The 19,738-nt window shown below is 59.6% G+C and overlaps 1 protein-coding gene across 1 annotated transcript; it reads left to right on the forward strand.

Annotated features, from left to right (window-relative positions):
* The first annotated feature begins 42 nt into the window (after positions 1 to 42).
* On the forward strand, positions 43 to 19,265 carry Podxl2 (podocalyxin like 2). The gene is made up of 8 exons (XM_090324020.1): positions 43 to 124; positions 4,955 to 5,227; positions 10,321 to 11,129; positions 11,839 to 11,913; positions 16,681 to 16,837; positions 17,025 to 17,086; positions 18,189 to 18,368; positions 18,908 to 19,265. Exons 1-8 carry the CDS (start codon positions 55 to 57, stop codon positions 19,103 to 19,105), a joined length of 1,824 nt encoding a protein of 607 aa, XP_090180146.1. The 5' UTR covers positions 43 to 54; the 3' UTR covers positions 19,106 to 19,265.
* Positions 19,266 to 19,738: the final 473 nt, after the last annotated feature.

Below are 19,738 nucleotides of genomic sequence, written 5' to 3' on the forward strand. Positions count from 1 at the left end.
CCAGCCGCGGGCCCGGGCGCCGCGCCGCTGCGGCTGCGGGCGGGACGCTGCACCATGGCCCGGCCGCTGTGGGCCGCCCGGCTGCCGCCGCCGCCGCCGCTGCTGCTGCTGCTGCTGGCCACGGGTGAGTGGGGCCGCCGGCGGGCCGCACGGAGGGCCCGAGCGGCGGCCCGCGCTGGACAGCTCCCGCCGCCACAAAGGCCGCGCGTGGCGCCGCCGGACGCGGGCGGGGCGGGGCGCGGGAGGCCGCGACCCTGGGCGGGGGCGGCCGGGCGGGGAGGGGCGCCGGCAGGTGCGGAGGGCGGCGGCCGGGCGGACGCCCCGCGCCCCGCGACTGGGCCGGGAAGGACAAAGGGGCGCGCGGGGCGGCCTGTGACAGCGCCCAGGGCGCGCGGGGCTGTCACCGGCGGGCGGCGGGGACGGGGGCCGCGGGGCCCTGCGTGTGGCTGGCTGCTGCCCGGAGGCTCCGGGGCAGAGGCCGGGAGCAGGGCCCGCAGGAAACAAGGCCCGTCCGCCGCAGCCTCCCCTGGAAAGACCCACTGAGCCAGGACCCTTCCTCCCAGCAGACGTGGACGGAGGATCTACCTAGCAGCGCCAGGGCCCTGCGGGGGGCTGCGGTGTCCTTGTGGGCTGGTCACACCTGAGCTCTCCTGTCCTGGCTGTGGGAAGCTGCTCCTCCCCAGAAACGGTTGCCGCCCCCCCCTCCTGCCACCCTGTCACCCCTGTGTCAGGAGGGCTCTGGGTCTGTGTCTCCCACCCTGTCACCCCTGTGTCAGGAGGGCTCTGGGTCTGTGTCTCCACCCTGTCACCCCTGTGTCAGGAGGGCTCTGGGTCTGTGTCTCCCACCCTGTCACCCCTGTGTCAGGAGGGCTCTGGGTCTGTGTCTCCCACACCGTTGGTGTGCAAGCCTGGGCGGCCTGTCGGCTGTGACGCGCCCGGCACGCGGGTGAGTGGGTGTGTGTGTGTGTGCACAACAGACTCACACGCACACGGGTGAGTTCTGTTGTGGCTGACACTCACGGCTGTGGGGGCTGAAAGGCAGACGCTGCCTGCCACCTCCCTCCCTCGCTGGAGTCTGCGGGCATCTAAGGAGATGAGGACTTACGACCTGCTGGTTCGTAGCTGGGTAGAAATGCCTCGCACCTGTAATCCCAGCTACTCGGGAGACTGAGATCTGAAGTCACCGTTCAAAGCCAGCCCCGGCAGGGAGGTCTATGAGACTCTTAGCTTCAAGCAAACACCGGAAATCTGAAAGTGGCGCTGTGGGTCTACAGTGGTAGAGCACTGGCCTTGAGCAGAAAAGGCTCAGGAACAGCACCCAGGCCCTGAGTTCAAGCCCCAAGACTGACCAAAAAGAAAAAAAAAATACACGTGTGTGTGTGTGTGTGTGTGTGTGTGTGTGTGTGTGGCTGGTTACAGGAGGGCTGTCTGGTGTGCAGTGGATTGTGGTAATGCTTTGGGGCAGTCTGCAGGGACTGACTTGGAGCGGTGAGAGGAAACAGGCAAGTTACAGAGTCTAGGCCTCTTTTCTCAGCCCCAGGTCTCGGTCTGGCTTGTCAGCCTCTTGAGTTTGCTTGGATGAGAGTTCCCTTGAGGGTGATTCCTTTACTTGTGCCTTCTTTTCCTGTGCCCCCTCTCTCTTGGGGGTTATGAAGCAACAGAAAACTACATAGAGGAAGAAAATGGGTCACAGAAGTCAGGTGGAATCTCAGTTGAGGCAGATTCTTTTTTTTTTTTTCTTTCTTTGTCAGTTATGGGACTTGAACTCTAGGCCTGGGAGCTGTCCCTGAGCTCTTCAGCTCAAGGCTACCGACCTAGCCCTTGAGCCACAGCACACTTCCAGTTTTCTGGTGATTAATTGGAGATGAGAGCACAGGTTCTTTAGTGCCCGGTCTGGCTTTGAACCAAGATCCTCAGATCTCAGCCTCCTGAGTAGCTAGGATTACAGGTGTGAGCCACCATGCCTGGCTGAGGCAGATTGATTATTAAACGCAAAAATAATTACAGAATGGTTCGAGCTGAACTATGATTTGGCATCATTCTTTGCCAGGCAAGTGTGTAAAGAAGTCCCTAAAGAAAAATTACGCATTGTTGGGTTGGGACAAGCTCGGTGGCAAAGTGCTTGCCTAGCACATGCAATGTCCTGGGATCAATCCCCAGCACCAGAAAAGAAAAGACAAAAGCAAAAGAATTGCCCATTGCTGAGGTCTTCGAAATATCTGGATCTACATAAAGACAAAACCCATCCTCACAGGGAAAAATAACTTCAAAGGAGGGAAACTGTTCACTGGAGAAGGAATGAAAGGCCAGGAAACACCAGCTTCCTTTTTCTCAGCAGGTTTCAAAGTCTTTCTTAACAGGAGAGGAAGACAAAGAGGGAGAGACAGGTTTGGGGAGTCTGTGAGTTGCAGCTTGACCAGCAGGGAGAGGGTGGCAGAGCAGAGGCTCCCACTGGGTATGAGAATGTTGGGGTGCAGCGGGGAGAGGGCGGGAGAGCAGGGACATCCAGCTCTGGAGCTGACCACAGTGCAGATGGCCGCAGCCTCTTCTGATGGAGCGTGGGGAGGGGGTGTGCGCATGATCCCTCCCTGAGTGTGTGAGGTGGAGTGCAGGGCTGTCAGATCATTCTCTCTCTTCTAACCAGCCTGAGGGAATGTCTTCCCACACTCCTCTTGGCGCTGGAGGAGAGGAGGGAGGAGAGACATACCCACCTCAGAGTGGGGCTTGCAGGGGCCCAGGTCCTGTGTGGATGTCAATTCCATTTTCTTTTCTTTCTTTCTCTCCCTCTTCTCCTCTTCCTCCTCCTCCTCCTTCTCCTCCTTCTCCTACTTCTCTCTCTTTTTTTTTTTTTTTGCCAGTCCTGGGCTTGAGCTCAGGGCCTGAGCACTGTCCTTGGACTTTCTCAAGGCTAGAGCTCTACCACTTGAGCCTCAGCACCACTTCCGGACTTTTTCTATGTATGTGGTACCGAGGAATCGAACCCGGGTCTTCAGGCATGCTAGGCAAGCACTCCACCACCAGGCCACGCGCCCAGCAGCAGTTTCCATTAAAAGACAGAAAAACGATTTCCCTGAGGGCAGACCCTGCTCTGCTGGCTGTAGGGCTGTGGAAGCTCAGAAGTGACCACACGACCCTGTTGGGTGTCACTTCCAGCAGGGCCACAGAGGCCCAGTGTCAATCCTGATTCCCATAGGTTCCATGGTGTGTGTGTGTGTGTGTGTGTGTGTGTGTGTGTGTGTATACGTGCACACGCACACACACTGGTTGGTCCTGTGGCTGGAATTCAGGGCTTAAGCACTGTTTCTGAGGTTTTTTTTGCACAAGGCTGGAGCTCTATCACTTCAGCCACAATGCCACTTCTCATATCTGGTGGTTAATTGGAGATAAAGAGTCTCATGGACTTTCTTGCCTGAGCTAGCCTTGAACCATGAGCCTCAGATTTCAGCCTCCTGAGTAGCTCGGATTACAGGTGAGCCTCTAGCACCTGACCACTGATCCACTTTTTTTAAAAAAATTAGGAAATATGAAATAAAGGCAGTGCATAAAAGAAATAGTTCCAGACAAAGAACCCAAACAGAAGTGGGAATGACAGGAGCTCCTGGTGGGGAATGTGTCAGGAGCCCCCTGCAGGAGGAGTGGTTCTTCCACTCAGAACCAGTGTGGATCTGCCGTGGGGTCATGGAAAGAGAATCAGAAGGGAGGGGGAGTTCTGGTAGAGTAGAACTCCCATGAAATGCCTAAATACCTGCTGTCAGAGTGTGTGTGTGTGTGTGGTCGTACCAGTACCGGTGTTTGAACTCAGGGCTATGGCGTTTCTAGGCAGACGCTCTCTCCTCTAAGCCACGAATCCGGCCTGCAGATATTGTCTTCTTTCGTGTATCCTTTGAAACACACATTGATCATGGATCAATTGCCTGTGGTTTTGACCAAGTGTGGTCTGAATAAATAATCCAAGGAAACTTGAAACCCTTCTGAATTCCAGTACACTTCTACAGCTCGGGGTATGGAGAGGCTCAGGTTAGCCTTGGGTTACAGTTGTGTGATTTCTGCCCTTCAGTGTGTGAAAGTCTGCCTCCCTGGAAGCAAAGGGAGCCCAGAGACGGTGGAAGGGGACGAGCCTCACTGGAGGGGGGCTGAGGGAGGTGTGTGGAGGGCAGCTGGGCAGTCCTGGGCAGTTCTGCATGCTGGCCATCCTGAAACGTCATCTTCTGGGTACCTGGGCCTCCTGGCATTTGCAGGCTGCGCTGGGGGGAGGGTCCAGCCGTCAAAGCAGTGTGCTGGTCCTTGCTGGCCTCCACGGGTGTCCCAGTGGTGACAGAGGCTGTGACCTTTGAGAGGATTGCTAGTGGCTGGAGGGCTAGGAGAGGCTTAAGAATGAGGCAGGTGGGAGATGGACAGGAAAGACCGATGGGGAGAAATGGACATGGAATAGTAAGTGCAAAGACCCGAGAGGCAAAGGAGGTCCTCACATTCTGGAAACTGCTAGAAGCTCCAAGTTTGAGGCATGGCAGGGGGACGGGCCTTGGCTGAGGGCCTTTGAGGAGTGGAGGCTCTGGCTTAGGTTGTCTAGGCGATGGTGCCTGGGACCCGCTTTGCCGTGTGGACTGTGTGGGGGGCAGTAGCACTCACTGCTCGGGAAGGTCACCCAGGAGAGGGGACCGTGGGGACACAGAGGACAGGGTCACGAGTGACACGGGCCTAGTTGTAGCTTGTATTTTTACCATAGTGCCAGACCCAGTTGCTGGCCAGGCGGGGGCTCCGAGCACGTGATGAGCGAGCGGTGCCTGCAGGCGTGAGCTCCCCCCTGCCCCCCTCTGCCTCCCCACAGAGGGCCCAGCAGCTTGGCTTTTTTAAAGTGCAGGTGGCATCTCAGGATCACTCAGTGAAGTTCCCACCTACCCCCTGGCCTTTGCCCTTCCTGGCATGCCTTAATGTCCTCTCTTATTCTGTGCAGGAGTGTCCCTGGGCACCTGTGCCACCGGGACTGACGAGCCTGGCCCCGAGGGCCTCACCTCCACTTCACTGCTGGACCTCTTGCTGCCCACCAGCCTCGAACCGTTGGACTCTGAGGAGCCCAGTGAGGCCATGGGCTTGGGGGCCCCTGGCTCAGGCTTCCCCAGTGAGGAGAGCGAGGAGTCCCGGATTCTGCAGCCCCCCCAGTACTTCTGGGAAGAGGAGGAAGAGGAGGCGCTGAACGGCTCGGCTCTGGACCTGGGCCCCACTGCAGGTAGTGTCTCACCCAGAGCCCATGGAGGGCGGGCGGGCAACTTCCTTCCCTCCCAGCCCCTCATCTCCACTTTTCACCACGCAGCTGCCTACCTGCACATCAGGCCAAGTCCCGGACAGTGTCTCTTCAGTGAGTTTGGAAGCGCAGAGCTGGCACGCAGCCTGGAATACCCGCGGGTGTCCAGGGTGCAGTGGCACCGTGTTCTGGCCAGTGGGACCTTTCCCAGTGTTTGGAGATACATGGGACGCCATCTCAGAAAGCCATGCATTTCATGTATAAAATAAGTACTGCCTCCTGGACTTACTCTGATTACAGACAGCACATGTGAACATTATAGAAAATCAGAACCACAGAAAAATAATACGAAGAAGGGAATCAGAAACACCCATTACCTCGTAGTTGGAGGCTAATTGCTGCAGGTACCAGAAAGGCACGCCTGCCATCCTCACTTCTTAGGAGGCTGAGAGATCTGAGGATCGAGATTTGAAGCCAGCGTGGGCTGGAGTCCAGGAGACTCCATCTCCAGTTAACCACCAAAAAACCAGACATGGAGCTGTGTGTCAAGAAAGGGACAGTGTATAGGCTCTGAGTTCAAGCCCCTGGGCCAGCATACAAATAATAACAATACTCGTAATGAAATAACTAATAGGTGACTTTTTCAGTTTGGGGAAGTCCTAGTAGTCACTTTCACACCAGGAGAGCCCGGCCTTCAGCATGTCAGCAGTGGACTCCTGTGCCATGCAATGTCCTTGTCACCCAGTTGCTAACTGCCCTGTAGTATCTCATCAGACACCTGGACCCTTGCTTTTTGGGCCTGGGCCATCTGGACTGTGATCCCGGGGTGCGGCCCCTGTAGCTGGGGAGACACCTGGTCTTTTGTTTCTTCCTTGTTTGGTCTTGTGAAGTCTCCTCTAGGCTACCCTGGAACCTCCGTCCTCTTCATCTCAGCCTCCAGAGTCGCTGGGATCGTGGGTGTTTTCTTTGCTTTATGTTTTGGAAAGCATTTCCGTTTTGAACTGTGTGCTCCTCAGTTTCTCACTTCTGTTGGCTTAATGTTTGCACTTAGCTCTAACCCTAAAAAAAAAAGTAAGCCTAGCATACTTTGGTGTGGGTGTGAGGCGGGGCTCGTTTCATCATCCTCCCATCTAGACGAGTGGCTGCTCCAGCCTCCAGCCCTCCTCTGCCCCTTGCCATTCCATGTTCCTCTTTGGCCCCTTTGGGCCTTGCACCAGGCTCTTCCTGTGTGGACAGGGAGCCTGGCCCACCCGCGCTATGCGGGAGGTGATGGAGCTGGGTGGGGCACCTGGTCAGTCACGCTCTGCAGGAGGTGATAGAGCTGCCTTTTGAGCTGGGTCCTTAGCCGACAGCAGCTCAGGCCTGTCCTCTTTGTCCAGAGCCCCTGGTCTTCTGTTGCATAGGCTGCAGGCTGTGTGTATCTGTCTGGTCACCTCTGAGTGGCCAGCCGTCCTGGCAGTGAGCAGGACACTAGGAGGGACCATAGGCCTTGCCCAGGGCATCTCACTGGATAGGCACCTTGCCAGGTAGTGAACCTGCCTCCAGGCTAGGGCTGAGAGGAGGAAGGAGCTCATAGTACAGGTCCCCTGTCTGGAGAGAGTGTCGCCGTCTCCAGCTGCGGGCGTCTCCTTGCAGCACTGCCCATGGCAGTCCATGGCAGAGCCGGAGGAGGTTAGGGGCCGGCTGGCAGTGGATGGAGTGTGCCTGCTCCCTGGCTTGCTTCCCGGGAGCATGTGCATGGCATGTGAGTGTGGAGCCACGTGCACTATTGTCACCAGGACTAATGCTTTGCTGGGCGTCAGTGGACGAGCTCTGCTTTCATCTGTCAGTGCAACCCTGAGGAAGGGCGGGAGTCTTCCCAGAAGGGCAGCCTTACAGAGTAGAGTGCATGCACGTGGGATACAGAGGAGCTGCCACCCAGTTGGCACAGGTGGGCGGAAGCCAGGCCACCTGTGAGCTGCTCCTGTCAGAGCCCTGCTCACCCTTCTCTTTCTCCCATCCTGCTGCTGAAACGGAATCCCATAGTCTGGAGCATTTGTTTACTGTTTACTCATTTATTTATGTTGGTGTTTGCTAAGCAGGCTATCTACCACAGAGCCATACCCCTCTCCCCTTTTTTCTGCTTTAGGCATTTTTTGCTTAGAGTTTCGCTTTTTTGCCTATAGTTGGACTTGGGCTACATTCTCCTAGTCTAGTCTGGTGGGTGGCTGGGCCCACAGACAGGCACCACCACACCCAGCCTTTGCTTACTGTGGGATCTACTGCAAGATCTGCTGTGGGTGACTGTGATCTACTGCAAGATCTGCTGCGGGGTGGCTGTGATCTGATGTGGGATCTGCCGCGGGGTGGCTGTGATCTGATGTGGGATCTGCCACGGGGTGGCTGTGATCTGAGGTGGGATCTTCCGCGGGGTGGCTGTGATCTGAGGTGGGATCTTTCGCGGGTGGCTGTGATATGAGGTGGGATCTGCTGCGGGGTGGCTGTGATATGAGGTGGGATCTGCTGCGGGGTGGCTGGGATCTGCTGTGGGATCTGCTGCGGGATGGCTGTGATCTGATGTGGAATCTGCTGTGGGGTGGCTGGGATCTGCTGTGGGATCTGCTGCGGGGTGATTGTGATCTGCTGTGGGATCTGCTGCGGGGTGGGTGGGATCTGATGTGGGATCTGCTGTGGGGTGGCTGTGATCTGAGGTGGGATCTGCTGCGGGATGGCTGTGATCTGAGGTAGGATCTGCTGCGGGGTGATTGTGATCTGATGTGGGATCTGCTGTGGGGTGGGTGGGATCTGCTGTGGGATCTGCTGCGGGTGATTGTGATCTGAGGTGGGATCTGCTGCGGGGTCGGTGGGATCTGATGTGGGATCTGCTGTGGGGTGGCTGTGATCTGAGGTGGGATCTGCTGTGGGGTGATTGTGATCTGATGTGGGATCTGCTGTGGGGTGGGTGGGATCTGATGTGGGATCTGAGGTGGGATCTGCTGTGGGGTGATTGTGATCTGATGTGGGATCTGCTGTGGGGTGACTGTGATCTGAGGTGGGATCTGCTGCGGGATGACTGTGATCTGAGGTGGGATCTGCTGCAGGGTGGCTATGATCTGATGTGGGATCTGCTGCGGGGTGGCTGTGATCTGAGGTGGGATCTGCTGTGGGATGACTGTGATCTGAGGTGGGATCTGCTGCGGGTGGCTGTGATCTGCTGTGGGATCTGCTGAGGGGTGATTGTGATCTGCTGCGGGATCTGCTGCGGGTGGCTGTGATCTGCTGTGGGATCTGCTGCGGGGTGGCTGTGATCTGCTGTGGGATCTGCTGTGGGATGACTGTGATCTGCTGTGGGATCTGCTGCGGGAAGACTGATCTGCTGTGGGATCTGCTGCGGGGTGGCTGTGATCTAATATGGAATCTGCTGCGGGGTGGCTGGGATCTGTTGTGGGATCTGCTGCGGGGTGGCTGTGATCTGAGGTGGGATCTGCTGCGGGATGGCTGTGATCTGAGGTAGGATCTGCTGCGGGGTGATTGTGATCTGATGTGGGATCTGCTGTGGGGTGGGTGGGATCTGCTGTGGGATCTGCTGTGGGATGACTGTGATCTGCTGTGGGATCTGCTGCGGGAAGACTGATCTGCTGTGGGATCTGCTGCGGGGTGGCTGTGATCTAATATGGAATCTGCTGCGGGGTGGCTGGGATCTGATGTGGGATCTGCTGTGGGGTGGCTGTGATCTGAGGTGGGATCTGCTGCGGGATGGCTGTGATCTGAGGTAGGATCTGCTGCGGGGTGATTGTGATCTGATGTGGGATCTGCTGTGGGGTGGGTGGGATCTGCTGTGGGATCTGCTGCGGGTGATTGTGATCTGAGGTGGGATCTGCTGCGGGGTCGGTGGGATCTGATGTGGGATCTGCTGTGGGGTGGCTGTGATCTGAGGTGGGATCTGCTGTGGGGTGATTGTGATCTGATGTGGGATCTGCTGTGGGGTGGGTGGGATCTGATGTGGGATCTGAGGTGGGATCTGCTGTGGGGTGATTGTGATCTGATGTGGGATCTGCTGTGGGGTGACTGTGATCTGAGGTGGGATCTGCTGCGGGATGACTGTGATCTGAGGTGGGATCTGCTGCAGGGTGGCTATGATCTGATGTGGGATCTGCTGCGGGGTGGCTGTGATCTGAGGTGGGATCTGCTGTGGGATGACTGTGATCTGAGGTGGGATCTGCTGCGGGTGGCTGTGATCTGCTGTGGGATCTGCTGAGGGGTGATTGTGATCTGCTGCGGGATCTGCTGCGGGTGGCTGTGATCTGCTGTGGGATCTGCTGCGGGGTGGCTGTGATCTGCTGTGGGATCTGCTGTGGGATGACTGTGATCTGCTGTGGGATCTGCTGCGGGAAGACTGATCTGCTGTGGGATCTGCTGCGGGGTGGCTGTGATCTAATATGGAATCTGCTGCGGGGTGGCTGGGATCTGTTGTGGGATCTGCTGCGGGGTGGCTGTGATCTGAGGTGGGATCTGCTGCGGGGTGGCTGTGATCTGATATGGAATCTGCTGCGGGGTGGCTAAGATCTATTTTGGGATCTGCTATGGGTTGGCTGGGATCTGCTGTGGGATCTGCTGCGGGATGGCTGTGATTTGATATGGGATCTGCTGCGGGGTGGCTGGGATCTGTTGTGGGATCTGCTGCGGGGTGGCTGTGATCTGATATGGAATCTGCTGCGGGGTGGCTGAGATCTATTTTGGGATCTGCTGTGGGTTGGCTGGGATCTGCTGTGGGATCTGCTGCGGGGTGGCTGGGATCTGATATGGGATCTGCTGCGGGGTGGCTGGGATCTGTTGTGGGATCTGCTGCGGGGTGGCTGGCCCAGAGTTGGCACACATGCATGCTTACCACGAGAGGGTGGGCTGGCACCCACAGCGCCAGTGGTTAGGTAGAGCAGTGGGAGACCCTGCCCCTGCCCCTGGTCAAGATGGCTTTGTATGATCAGAGGCATCCCGCCTCTGTGTGCCTCCCTCTAGTCCCACAGAATTCATCAGTTTGGGGTTCTCAACACCTGGGTTGGGGTACAGCTCACTGAAGAGCTCTCCATCTCTGCCCTTAGACTACATTTTCCCGGACCTGACGGAGAAGGCAGCCTCTCTGGAGGACCCCGACCAGGCTCAGGAGCCGCTTGACCTCCCCTCGGCCCTGCCCAAGATGAACCTGGCTGAGCCTCCCTGGCATTTGCCTCTAGACGAGGAGGAGCAGGAGGAGGAAGAGGAGCAGGAGGAGGAGGAGGAAGAGAGGGAGAAGGAAGAACTGGAGGAGGAGGAGGAGGAGGAAGAGAGGGAGAAGGAAGAACTGGAGGAGGGGGAGGAGGAGGAGGAGGAATTGCTCCCTGTGAGCGGGTCCCAGGAAGACGCCACGACGCCGGCCGGTGCCTTTCTTCCCAGCACCACTGGACGTGGTCACGAGGACTCTGGGGACCTGGCCGCCTCGGGAGTAGAGGTGGAGAGTCCTGCGCGGCCCGGCTCAGCCCCGCCCACGGCCGCGGCCGGTCCAGCAGTGAGCCCAGCAGAAGGCCGGGATGTCACCAGCCAGGAGACCCGGGGCGCAGCACCGCCCACAGCTGTGCTCCGGGGAGAGCTGGAGGCGTCCCAGGAATCGAGCACCCAAGCCACCGTGGGGACGGCCGGGCTGGCTGGCAAGCCGTCCTGGCCTTCACCCACCCTAGTCCGGGTCCCAGGCCAGACTGCACCCCCCAGCGAGGGCCCCCTTTACCCCAAGACTTCAGCCTCCTTCCCACCCGCCCCCCAAGACTTAGACGCAACGCCTTCTTCCACTACCTTGAGGCGAGGAGACCCCAGCCGGCCGCCCTGGGAGGGGCAGGCGGCAGAGACCCTCTCCAGTGTGCCCTGGAGCTCTGCTCAGGTAAGCGCCAGGCTCCAGGGACCGCCCTCCGTGGTGTCCTCCTCCTCCCTGCGGGGGACAGAGAGGCGCCCCAAGGCTGCTCCCCACACAGGCCTGTAGAGCCTTTGGAGAAGCCTGGCGCCCGCCCTGGCCCCTCTTCATGTGGAGGAGAACAGTGGGGAGCAAGGCAGCGGTCCCACCCTGCACGGTGTGCAGCAGGAAAGGAGGGTGGGGAGGGGAGACCCCAGCTCACCACCCGTGTGCCACCCATGTGCCTGGCCACACAACAGCAGACCAGCCCTCTGAAGCCTGGATTTTGAACAGTTCCCAGTCCCCGAGTACCTTGCTTTGCCTTCCTTCTCTTCTCACTCTTCTGCCTGTGCCCTGGAGAAAGACACTAACGTCCCCGCCACCATGGGGCAGAGACTAGGAGGAAAATGGTTCCATGATCGGAAGTTAGTGAAACTCCCGTCTCAGTTAGTCAGCAGGTGCAGTGGTGAGCTCCTGTGATCCCAGTCCACGGTGGGCCTTGAATTCAAACCCCAGCACCACCACCAAGGGGAGGATGTGGGGTGTGGGGGGGGACGACACTGAGGTCTGCAGCCTTGAGCCGTGCTTCGCACAGGCCACCAACAGCAGGCACTGTGCCTCCCAGCTGTGCAGACCCCGTCCCGACTCTCCCCTGCTCCCTCCAGGCCTCTCCTCAGGGCTTCCCTTGTCTCCTGTACAGGTGATCTGCAAGGACTGGAGCAATCTGGCTGGGAAGAGCTACATCGTTCTGAACATGACAGAAAATGTAGACTGTGTGAGTGCCCAGAAGGCATGGGGATGGGGGGGCCAGGAGAGGGCAGCCTGGCAGGCATGAGCCCCACCCTCCACCACCCACCACCCACCACCCTCCACCACTCTGGCTCATGCTTAAACTTTCTAACAGCTTGCTCCACCCTTCTTCCCTCCCATCTCTCCCTCCTTCCTTCCTTCCCTCCCTCCCTTCTCTCCTTCCTTCCTTCCCCCTCCCTCCCTCCCTCCTTTAACTCATTTTTCCCTTCCTTTCTTACCTCCTTTTCCCTTCCTTCCTACTTTTTTTTTCTTTCCCTCCCTCCCTCCTGGTACTGGGTCTTAATGTCAGAGCCCTGTGCTCTTGGGTGTCAGCTCTTTGACTCTCTAGCCTGATGGGATGGTTTTGTCTCTGGGCAATGTCTTACCTCTGATGATATTAGTTTCTGTTTTGGGGGACAAGGTCTTGGGGTGTGGTTTAGGCTCAGGCTGGCTTTGAACCTTGGGCTCAGACAGTCCCCCTGCACCAGTGTACCACTATGTCCAATGGAGTCTTTTTACAAAGTTCTTTTTTCCCCTCTGGTTGTGGGGCTCGAATTCTGGGCTTGGGCACTGTCCCTGAGCTCTTCATCTCAAGGCTACCTCCCTGCAGCACCACTTCTGGTTTTCTAGTGATTAATTGGAGACAAGAGTCTGATGGTCTTTAATGCATGGCTGGTTTTGAACCTCGGTGCTCAGACTTCAGCCTCCTGAGTAGCTGGGATGACAGGCGAGAGCCTCTGTGCCTGTCTCCACGTGCCAAAGTGCACGTGTGATCGTAGCCCACGGAAGGCTGAGGCAGTAGGAGCTCCTGTCTGAGTTAGTTTGGGGTCAGCTTTTCCATGGATTATCTCCCTGCACCATCTGCTGCTCAGGAAACAACCCAAGGCCAGCTGGAGCCAGCGGCATGCCTGTCATTCCAGCCAGAGGCACAAGTAGGAAGACCTCGAGGCCTTATTGAAAAATAAGGAGAGCAAAAAGGGGCTGAAAGTATGGCTCAAGTAGCTGAGCACCTGCCTTGCAAGCACAAGACCTTGAGGTCAGTCCCCACTACTGGAAGGAAAAAAGACTGTTTTAAGTTGGGCAAGCCCTTGACACAGAGTGCGCCCTCCCCACCTTGGGGCTGGGGGTGTCCCTTCCTGCACAGGAACTTGTCCCCACAGCAGTGAGGAGCGGGAGGGGACAGCCGGGCTGGGCAGACCCACCCACCCACAGTTGTGTCCTGCCGCCCTCTGGCTCTGGACCCTCTCACTTTGCCTTGGCTGTTCTTTCATGGAGGGGGGGCTCAGGTCTGAGCTCGGGCCTTGTGCTGGGTAGCAGGCTATGCACTATGAGACTGTGCCTTCTGCCCTCCTCCCCTCTTGAACCTGCAGCCAGAGCGCACGCCCAGGCCCAGGCGCCATCATTAGCGCTGGGGAAAAAATAAAGGACAAGAGAACCAGACATCTGGTTGGGTGCAGTGGCTCACGCCTGTAATCCTAGCTACTCATCATTGTTCAAAGCCAGCCTGGGCACTAAAAGTGAAACTCTCCTCTCCAGCTAACCACCAGAACACTGGAAGTGGGCTGCGGCTCAAGGGTAGGGTACTAGACTTGAGCTGAAGAGCTCAGAGACAGTGCCCAGGCCAGAGTTTAAGTCCCATGACCTACAAAAAAAAAAAAAAAAAAAAAGAAACCAGACATCCAGTCTTTGGCTGGGGCCACAGCGTCCACAGAGAGGACCAGAGTCTGGCTGACCCTGGACAGACTATCTGCCCCTGCTCACGCTGGTGTGCTGGCCCCTCTCCCCAGCATACCCATCCCTCCTGTTCCCGCCCACATGCTGGGAGCCACCGTGACTCCTCTTGGCGTTTCCCATTGCTTCAGGGTTCGGCTGTTGAGTTTGCTAGATGAGGAAATTCTACCCCGTCCACCTGCTTCCCTCTGTCGTGTCCCCTCTTTCTGTTTGCCTGGCCCGGGTGGTGTAGACCATCAGTTCTCCCCTTCCCTGGGCTGGGGGGTCCGGTGGAGGGCCTGCTCCTCAGCATTGTAGTCACGGGTGGGCTTTTGCTGGACAGTGTGTTCTAACTTTTACAGATGCTCACCTTGTGCAAAACACCAGGAAAAGCCCTCGGGAGTTGTCATGGTAGTCTTTGGGCCCCCACTCCCCCACCCTGTTAGCTGTTCGATAGCTCCCTGGTTTCCTGGTATAAAGACATTCAGTTCACCCCCCCCCACCCCAGACAGCGAACCAGCTTTCCTCCAGGAGACCACAGCAGGCACCTGGGGCCCTTCATTTGGCATGTGTGCTTCCAGCTCACAGGGTCCTGTGGTCTATCCAGGTGGCTCAGGTGTCCTGTGGTCTGTCTGCCTGGGTGGCTTGTGTGGTCCTGTGGTCTGTCTGTCTGTGTGGCTCACGTGGTCTGTGTTCTGTCTGCCTGGGTGGCTCTTGTGGTCCTGTGGCCTGTCTACTCTGCTGGCTCACGTGGTCCGTGGTCTGTCTGTCCAGGTGGCTCACCTTGTCCTGTGGTCTGTCTGCCCTGGTGGCTCATGTGGTCCTGTGGTCTGTTTGCTTGGGTGGCTCATGTGGTCCTGTGGTCTTCTGTTCAGGTGGCTCATGTGGTCCTGTGGTCTGTCTGTCTGGGTGGCTCTTGTGGTCCGTGGTCTGTTTGCTGGGCAGCTCACGTGGTCCTGCGGTCTGTCTGTCCAGGTGGCTCTTGTGGTCCTGTGTTCTGTCTGCCTGGGCAGCTCTTGTGGTCCTGTGATCTGTCTGCCCGGGCAGCTCACATGGTCCTGCGGTCTATCTGTCCAGGTGGCTCTTGTGGTCCTATGGTCTGTCTGTCCAGGTGGCTCTTGTGGTCTGTGGTCTGTCTGCCCGGGTGGCTCACATGGTCCTGTTGTCTGTCTGTCCAGGTGGCTCTTGTGGTCCTGTGGTCTGTCTGCCTGAGCAGCTCTTGTGGTCCTATGGTCTGTCTGCCCAGGCAGCTCACGTGGTCCGTGGTCTGTCTGAACCAGCGTGGGGGACTCAGTGTTAGTCTTCTCCACGCAGCCTGGGTATTGAAGTGCAGGCCCCCTGCTTGCCCTGCATTTGCTGTCTGTGTTAATCTCGTTTAATACCCAGCATTTCCTTCCCTGACTCCTTACTCTAAGAAACCGAATTTATAAGCTAACCCCTTGTAATCAAATGTATTCCCGTTGGTATGAAACATCTCTAGAGCTTTTCAGCCCTTGACACGTGTGTACGTTCACAAGGCCTTCTTGCCCCCACCCCCAGCCCCTGGCTACCACGGGGACTTGGTTTGTGTAGATTTTACTGTGTGATCATATCGTTTCTGTCATTCTGTGTCAAGGTTTCCGTGGTTTCATAATTTCGTTTCTTAAGGCTGAAAAGCCCTGCACGGGCTGAGGAGACAGACCTTGCTGTCTGCTCGCGCGGTGGCGGCCTCTTGAGTGTCCTGTCTGTCTTCAGTTCTCAGGAGAGGCTGGGCTGTTCAGGCATCTTGGTCTCTTGGAGGAGCCTCGGTCCTGGCTCCTACACTCGCATTTCCTCTCCACACGCTCCCCCTGATCCTGAAGCCACCTCAGCAGCTTGGTGATAGTGATCTGTGACAGGTGGCGCCTCCTGCGCCCCTGCTGGGGTGGGGTGGGGCGCAGCAGCCATGCCCGAGCCTGTGCCCCATCTTCAACGGTCAGTCATTCAGAGCCAGTGTTCAAGCTACCTCGCTACTAGACCCCCGAGCTGGGGTAGGGAGCACACTGCGCCTGGGCCCCGAGCTGACCAAGGGAATAGGAGGCGCCACACATTTCTCCTTGCACAGCCCTCACTGTCCCCATCTGATGATATGGCTGTCACATCAGTGGCTCAGAGTTCCCACCCAGCCAGGATGGAGTCACGTGTGGAGGAGAGCAGAGCAGAGCAGAGCCATGTGGGAACAGCACTGAGGGTCCCGAGGGCCAGTGAGCTGGCGTGACGCCTGACCTGGCCTCCACACATGGAGAACGCAGGCCACTGCAGGTCAGCTCTGAGGACCACAGGTCACATTCGTCATGGTGACCAGGGAACAGCTTGTTAGCCTGGGCTGGAGGCCTGGCAAGAGAGCCTGGCTGTCCACCCCAGGGCTGAGAGAAGCAGGCAGCTGGGACAGGGCCTGCCTGGGCCTCCGAAGGCCTTGTGTGCAGGGGGGACAAGATGGGGCAGAGGCTGGAGGAGCTGCTCCCCTCAGCTCCTGGACTGCAGCCCTGGCCCACTGAATGGCCCAGGGCCAGGTCTGTGTCTGCGTTCCGCACTGTGAAGTGGTGCACAGTGCCATTCTAGATGCTGGCAGTGTGTGTGGCCTGCCACCCACCCACTGGGAGCAGTCAGAGGTCCTTCTCCACTGCATTGCGGGGGGCTCCTTTATTCTGTTTCCCACCTCCCCCCACGTTCCTGGCTATGGATGTAACACCAGGCCTTTGCCCATTCCCCACTGTGTCCAACCTCCCCTCACTCCCCCGGCCCTGCACAACCACATCCAGACCCAGAGAGCCGGGCTTCAGTCCCAGACGTGTCCCCAGGCCAGAGTGGAGGTGATCTTGGCACTCTTACTTCCTGTCAAGCTCTGGCTTGCAGGGGTGACAGCACCAGGGGTCTTCCAGACCTCCAGTCACGGGACTGGGGGGGCAGGGGGCAGGGAAGGGTGTAGTGGAGGGAGAGGCCCGCAAGCCAGGGCCTTGCTGAAGGCAGGGGAGGCGGGCAGGCTGGGCCCAGGGCCGTTCCTGAGGCAGGCCTCTCCCCGCAGGAGGCCTTCCGACAGCACCGGGGCCTGCAGCTGCTGGCCCTCGTGGAGGAGGCACGGCCCCGCCACGGCAGCGGCCGCCACGGTGACTGGCACATCTCCCTGAGCAAGCCCAGTGAGAAGGAGCAGCACCTTCTGATGACGCTAGTGGGCGAGCAGGGTGAGGAGGGCAGGACCGGGCAGCTCTGACCAGGAGAGCAGGGGAGAACCCCGGGGGGACCCAGAAGGGGAGGCGCCTGGGCGAGCATGGCGGTGCAGCCGGAAGGAGCCGTGCCTGCCCCTCCTGAAGACCACCAGGCCAGGAGAGGCGCCAGGGCCTGGCTGTGCTGACAGCTTTTCTCCCCTAGGGGTGGTGCCCACCCAGGACGTCCTCTCCATGCTGGGGAGCGTCCGCAGGAGCCTGGAGGAGGTGAGTGTGCTGGCCCCAGCAGCTGGGGAGTGGGGCGGGGCCTGACACACCACACTGTCAGTCACCACACTGCATGTTACCCTGTGGCTGTGAGGGTTCAGCAAGGCTCCCCTCTGGGGTGGGAGCTAAAGCCCAGAGAGGTGAGGTGGCTGCCTGAGACTGCACAGCTAGAAAGACCATGCTTGGGTAGTTGAGGGAGCCCAGCCCTTGGTGCTGCCAGGGGGCTGCGGTGGCGGCCCCACGCCTTCCCACATAAGATTCGGGCTGTTGGTGAGGGAACTGGCCTGCTTCTGCTCCTGGCATCTGGGCATTTTGCCCTTACAGGCTCTCAGGTCAGATTCGCTTGGCTTGAAAGGCACTCTGGGCCTTTAGAAGTACAGAAGTGGATAGATTCAGCATGTTCCTGGTGATTAGCAACAACACGGACCCCTGATAACTTAAGAAAGCAAGAGGGCCAGGCAGCAGTGGCTCACGCCTGTAATTCCAGCTACTCAGGAGGCTGAGATCTGAGGATTACGGTTCAAAGCCAACCTGGGCAGGAAAGTCCGTGAGACTCTTACGTCCAATTAATCACCAAAAGCCAGAAATGGAACTGTGGCTCAAGTACGAAAGCGCCAGCCTTGAGTAGAAAAGCTTAGTGACAGCTTCTAGGCCTGAATTCCAGTCCCAGGACTGGCACCAAGCAAACAAAAAAGCCAGGAGAGAATCACTGGGAATATACAGCAGTTCAGCAAAACTGCCTGAGCTAAAGCCCGGTCTTAGAAAGGGGCCTAGTGCACCCCAGGGGCCTCGTGCCCCGCTGCTTCCTTCTGCTGGGCCAGCAGCCCCAGGGAGCAGGGAATCCCAGCCGAGGCTGTCCCTGGCTCGGGAGGCCGGGGAGAGGGGCTCACAGCGGTGCTGCGCCCTGCGCCCTGCCTGAGCTCCACCATTGTAAGACTGCCGGGCTCACCACAGCCACCACAAAAGCAGACCCCAAGATGAGAGCTGTTTCAGGGCCCCAGGGCGCCCGGCTGGAGCCCCGCACCCTCCCGCACCTCCGTCCCCAAGCCCCGCCCGCGGCCAGGCCACCGCGGCGGCTCAGGGCTGGACGGCCTCCACCTAGATCGGCATCCAGAGCTACTCCACCACGAGCAGCTGCCCGGCCAGGGCCGCGCAGGTGCGCAGTGACTACGGGACTTGGTTCGTGGTGCTGGTGGTGGTCGGCGTGGTCTGCTTCATCATCATCGTGCTCGGCCTGCTCTACAACTGCTGGCAGCGCCGGCTGCCCAAGCTCAAGCACGTGGTGAGCGGGTGGGCCCAGGGGGCGGGGCACGCGCCCACCCACTTCCTGACACACGGGCCCGGGGGCTGGGGTGGTACTGGCCCGGACCCGCTCCCCAGGACAGGCCGGGGGGCCAGGCAGGGGCTCCCGCCCGAGGGAGGGCAAAGGCCAGCCCGCGGCCTGGGGGAGAGGCGCACGTGTAGAGGGGCTGCCGGCAGGAGTCGATGATGCCCAGGCACCGGGACTTGGGTGCAAGGGTTCCGCACTGCCCCGGGGGCGTGGCCGACTGTTCAGGGAGGTGTGGCCGGCTGTCCAGGAGGCGTGGCCAGCTGTCCCTGGGGGCGTGGCCGGCTGTTCAGGGAGGCGTGGCCAGCTGTCCCGGGGGCGTGGCCGATTGTTCAGGGAGGCGTGGCCAGCTGTCCCTGGGGGCGTGGCTGGCTGTCCGGGGGCGTGGCCGGCTGTCCAGGGAGGCGTGGTCAGCTGTCCCTGGGGTCGTGGCCCGCTGCCCCGGGGACGTGGCCGGCTGTAGCGCGGGCCCAGCTGCCTCTTCATCGCCGCAGTCCCATGGAGAGGAGCTTCGCTTCGTGGAGAACGGCTGCCACGACAACCCCACGCTGGACGTGGCCAGCGACAGCCAGTCCGAGATGCAGGAGAAGCAGCCCAGCCTCAACGGCGGCCCGGGGAGCTGGAGCGCGCTCATGGGGGGCAAGCGCGACCCTGAGGACTCGGACGTGTTCGAGGAGGACACCCACCTGTGAGCGCTGCCCCCGCGCACTCGCGGGCGGTCCGAAGCACACGCGCGGGGCCCTCCCGCTTCCCCACCTCACGCGGAGAGCGTGGCGCAGCTCTCACCCCCACCCCACGCCCGCGGGCAGCGGCGCCCCCGCTCCTGGACTCCATTAAAGCCGCCCGAGACCGCGCGGGCTTCTGCGTGCTGCTTCCTTCCTGCGTCCCGGAGCCAGAGCCGGGCTTGAATGGCCCTCCTGGGTGGCGGGCGGGGCCTGAGCGGCTCTCCAGAGCTGGTGGGCGGGGCCTGAGCGGCCCTCCGGGGATGATGGGCGGGGCAGGACGGCTCTCCAGGGCTGGTGGGCGGGGCCTGAGCGGCCCTCCGGGGATAATGGACGGGGCAGGACGGCTCTCCAGGGCTGGTGGGCGGGGCCTGGCCAGGCGTCCTTCCGGGGATGATGGGCGGGGCAGGACGGTTCTCCAGGGCTGGTGGGCGGGGCCTGAGCGGCCCTCCGGGGATGGTGGGCGGGGCAGGACGGCTCTCCAGGGCTGGTGGGCGGGGCCTGGCCAGGCGGCCCTCCTGGGATGATGGGCGGGGCAGGACGGCTCTCCAGGGCTGGTGGGCGGGGCCTGGCCAGGCGGCCCTCCTGGGATGATGGGCGGGG

This window comes from Megascapheus bottae, chromosome 33 (genome assembly GCF_031878675.1).
Source record: "Megascapheus bottae isolate mThoBot1 chromosome 33, mThoBot2.hap1, whole genome shotgun sequence".
Taxonomy (NCBI): Eukaryota; Metazoa; Chordata; class Mammalia; order Rodentia; family Geomyidae; genus Megascapheus; species Megascapheus bottae.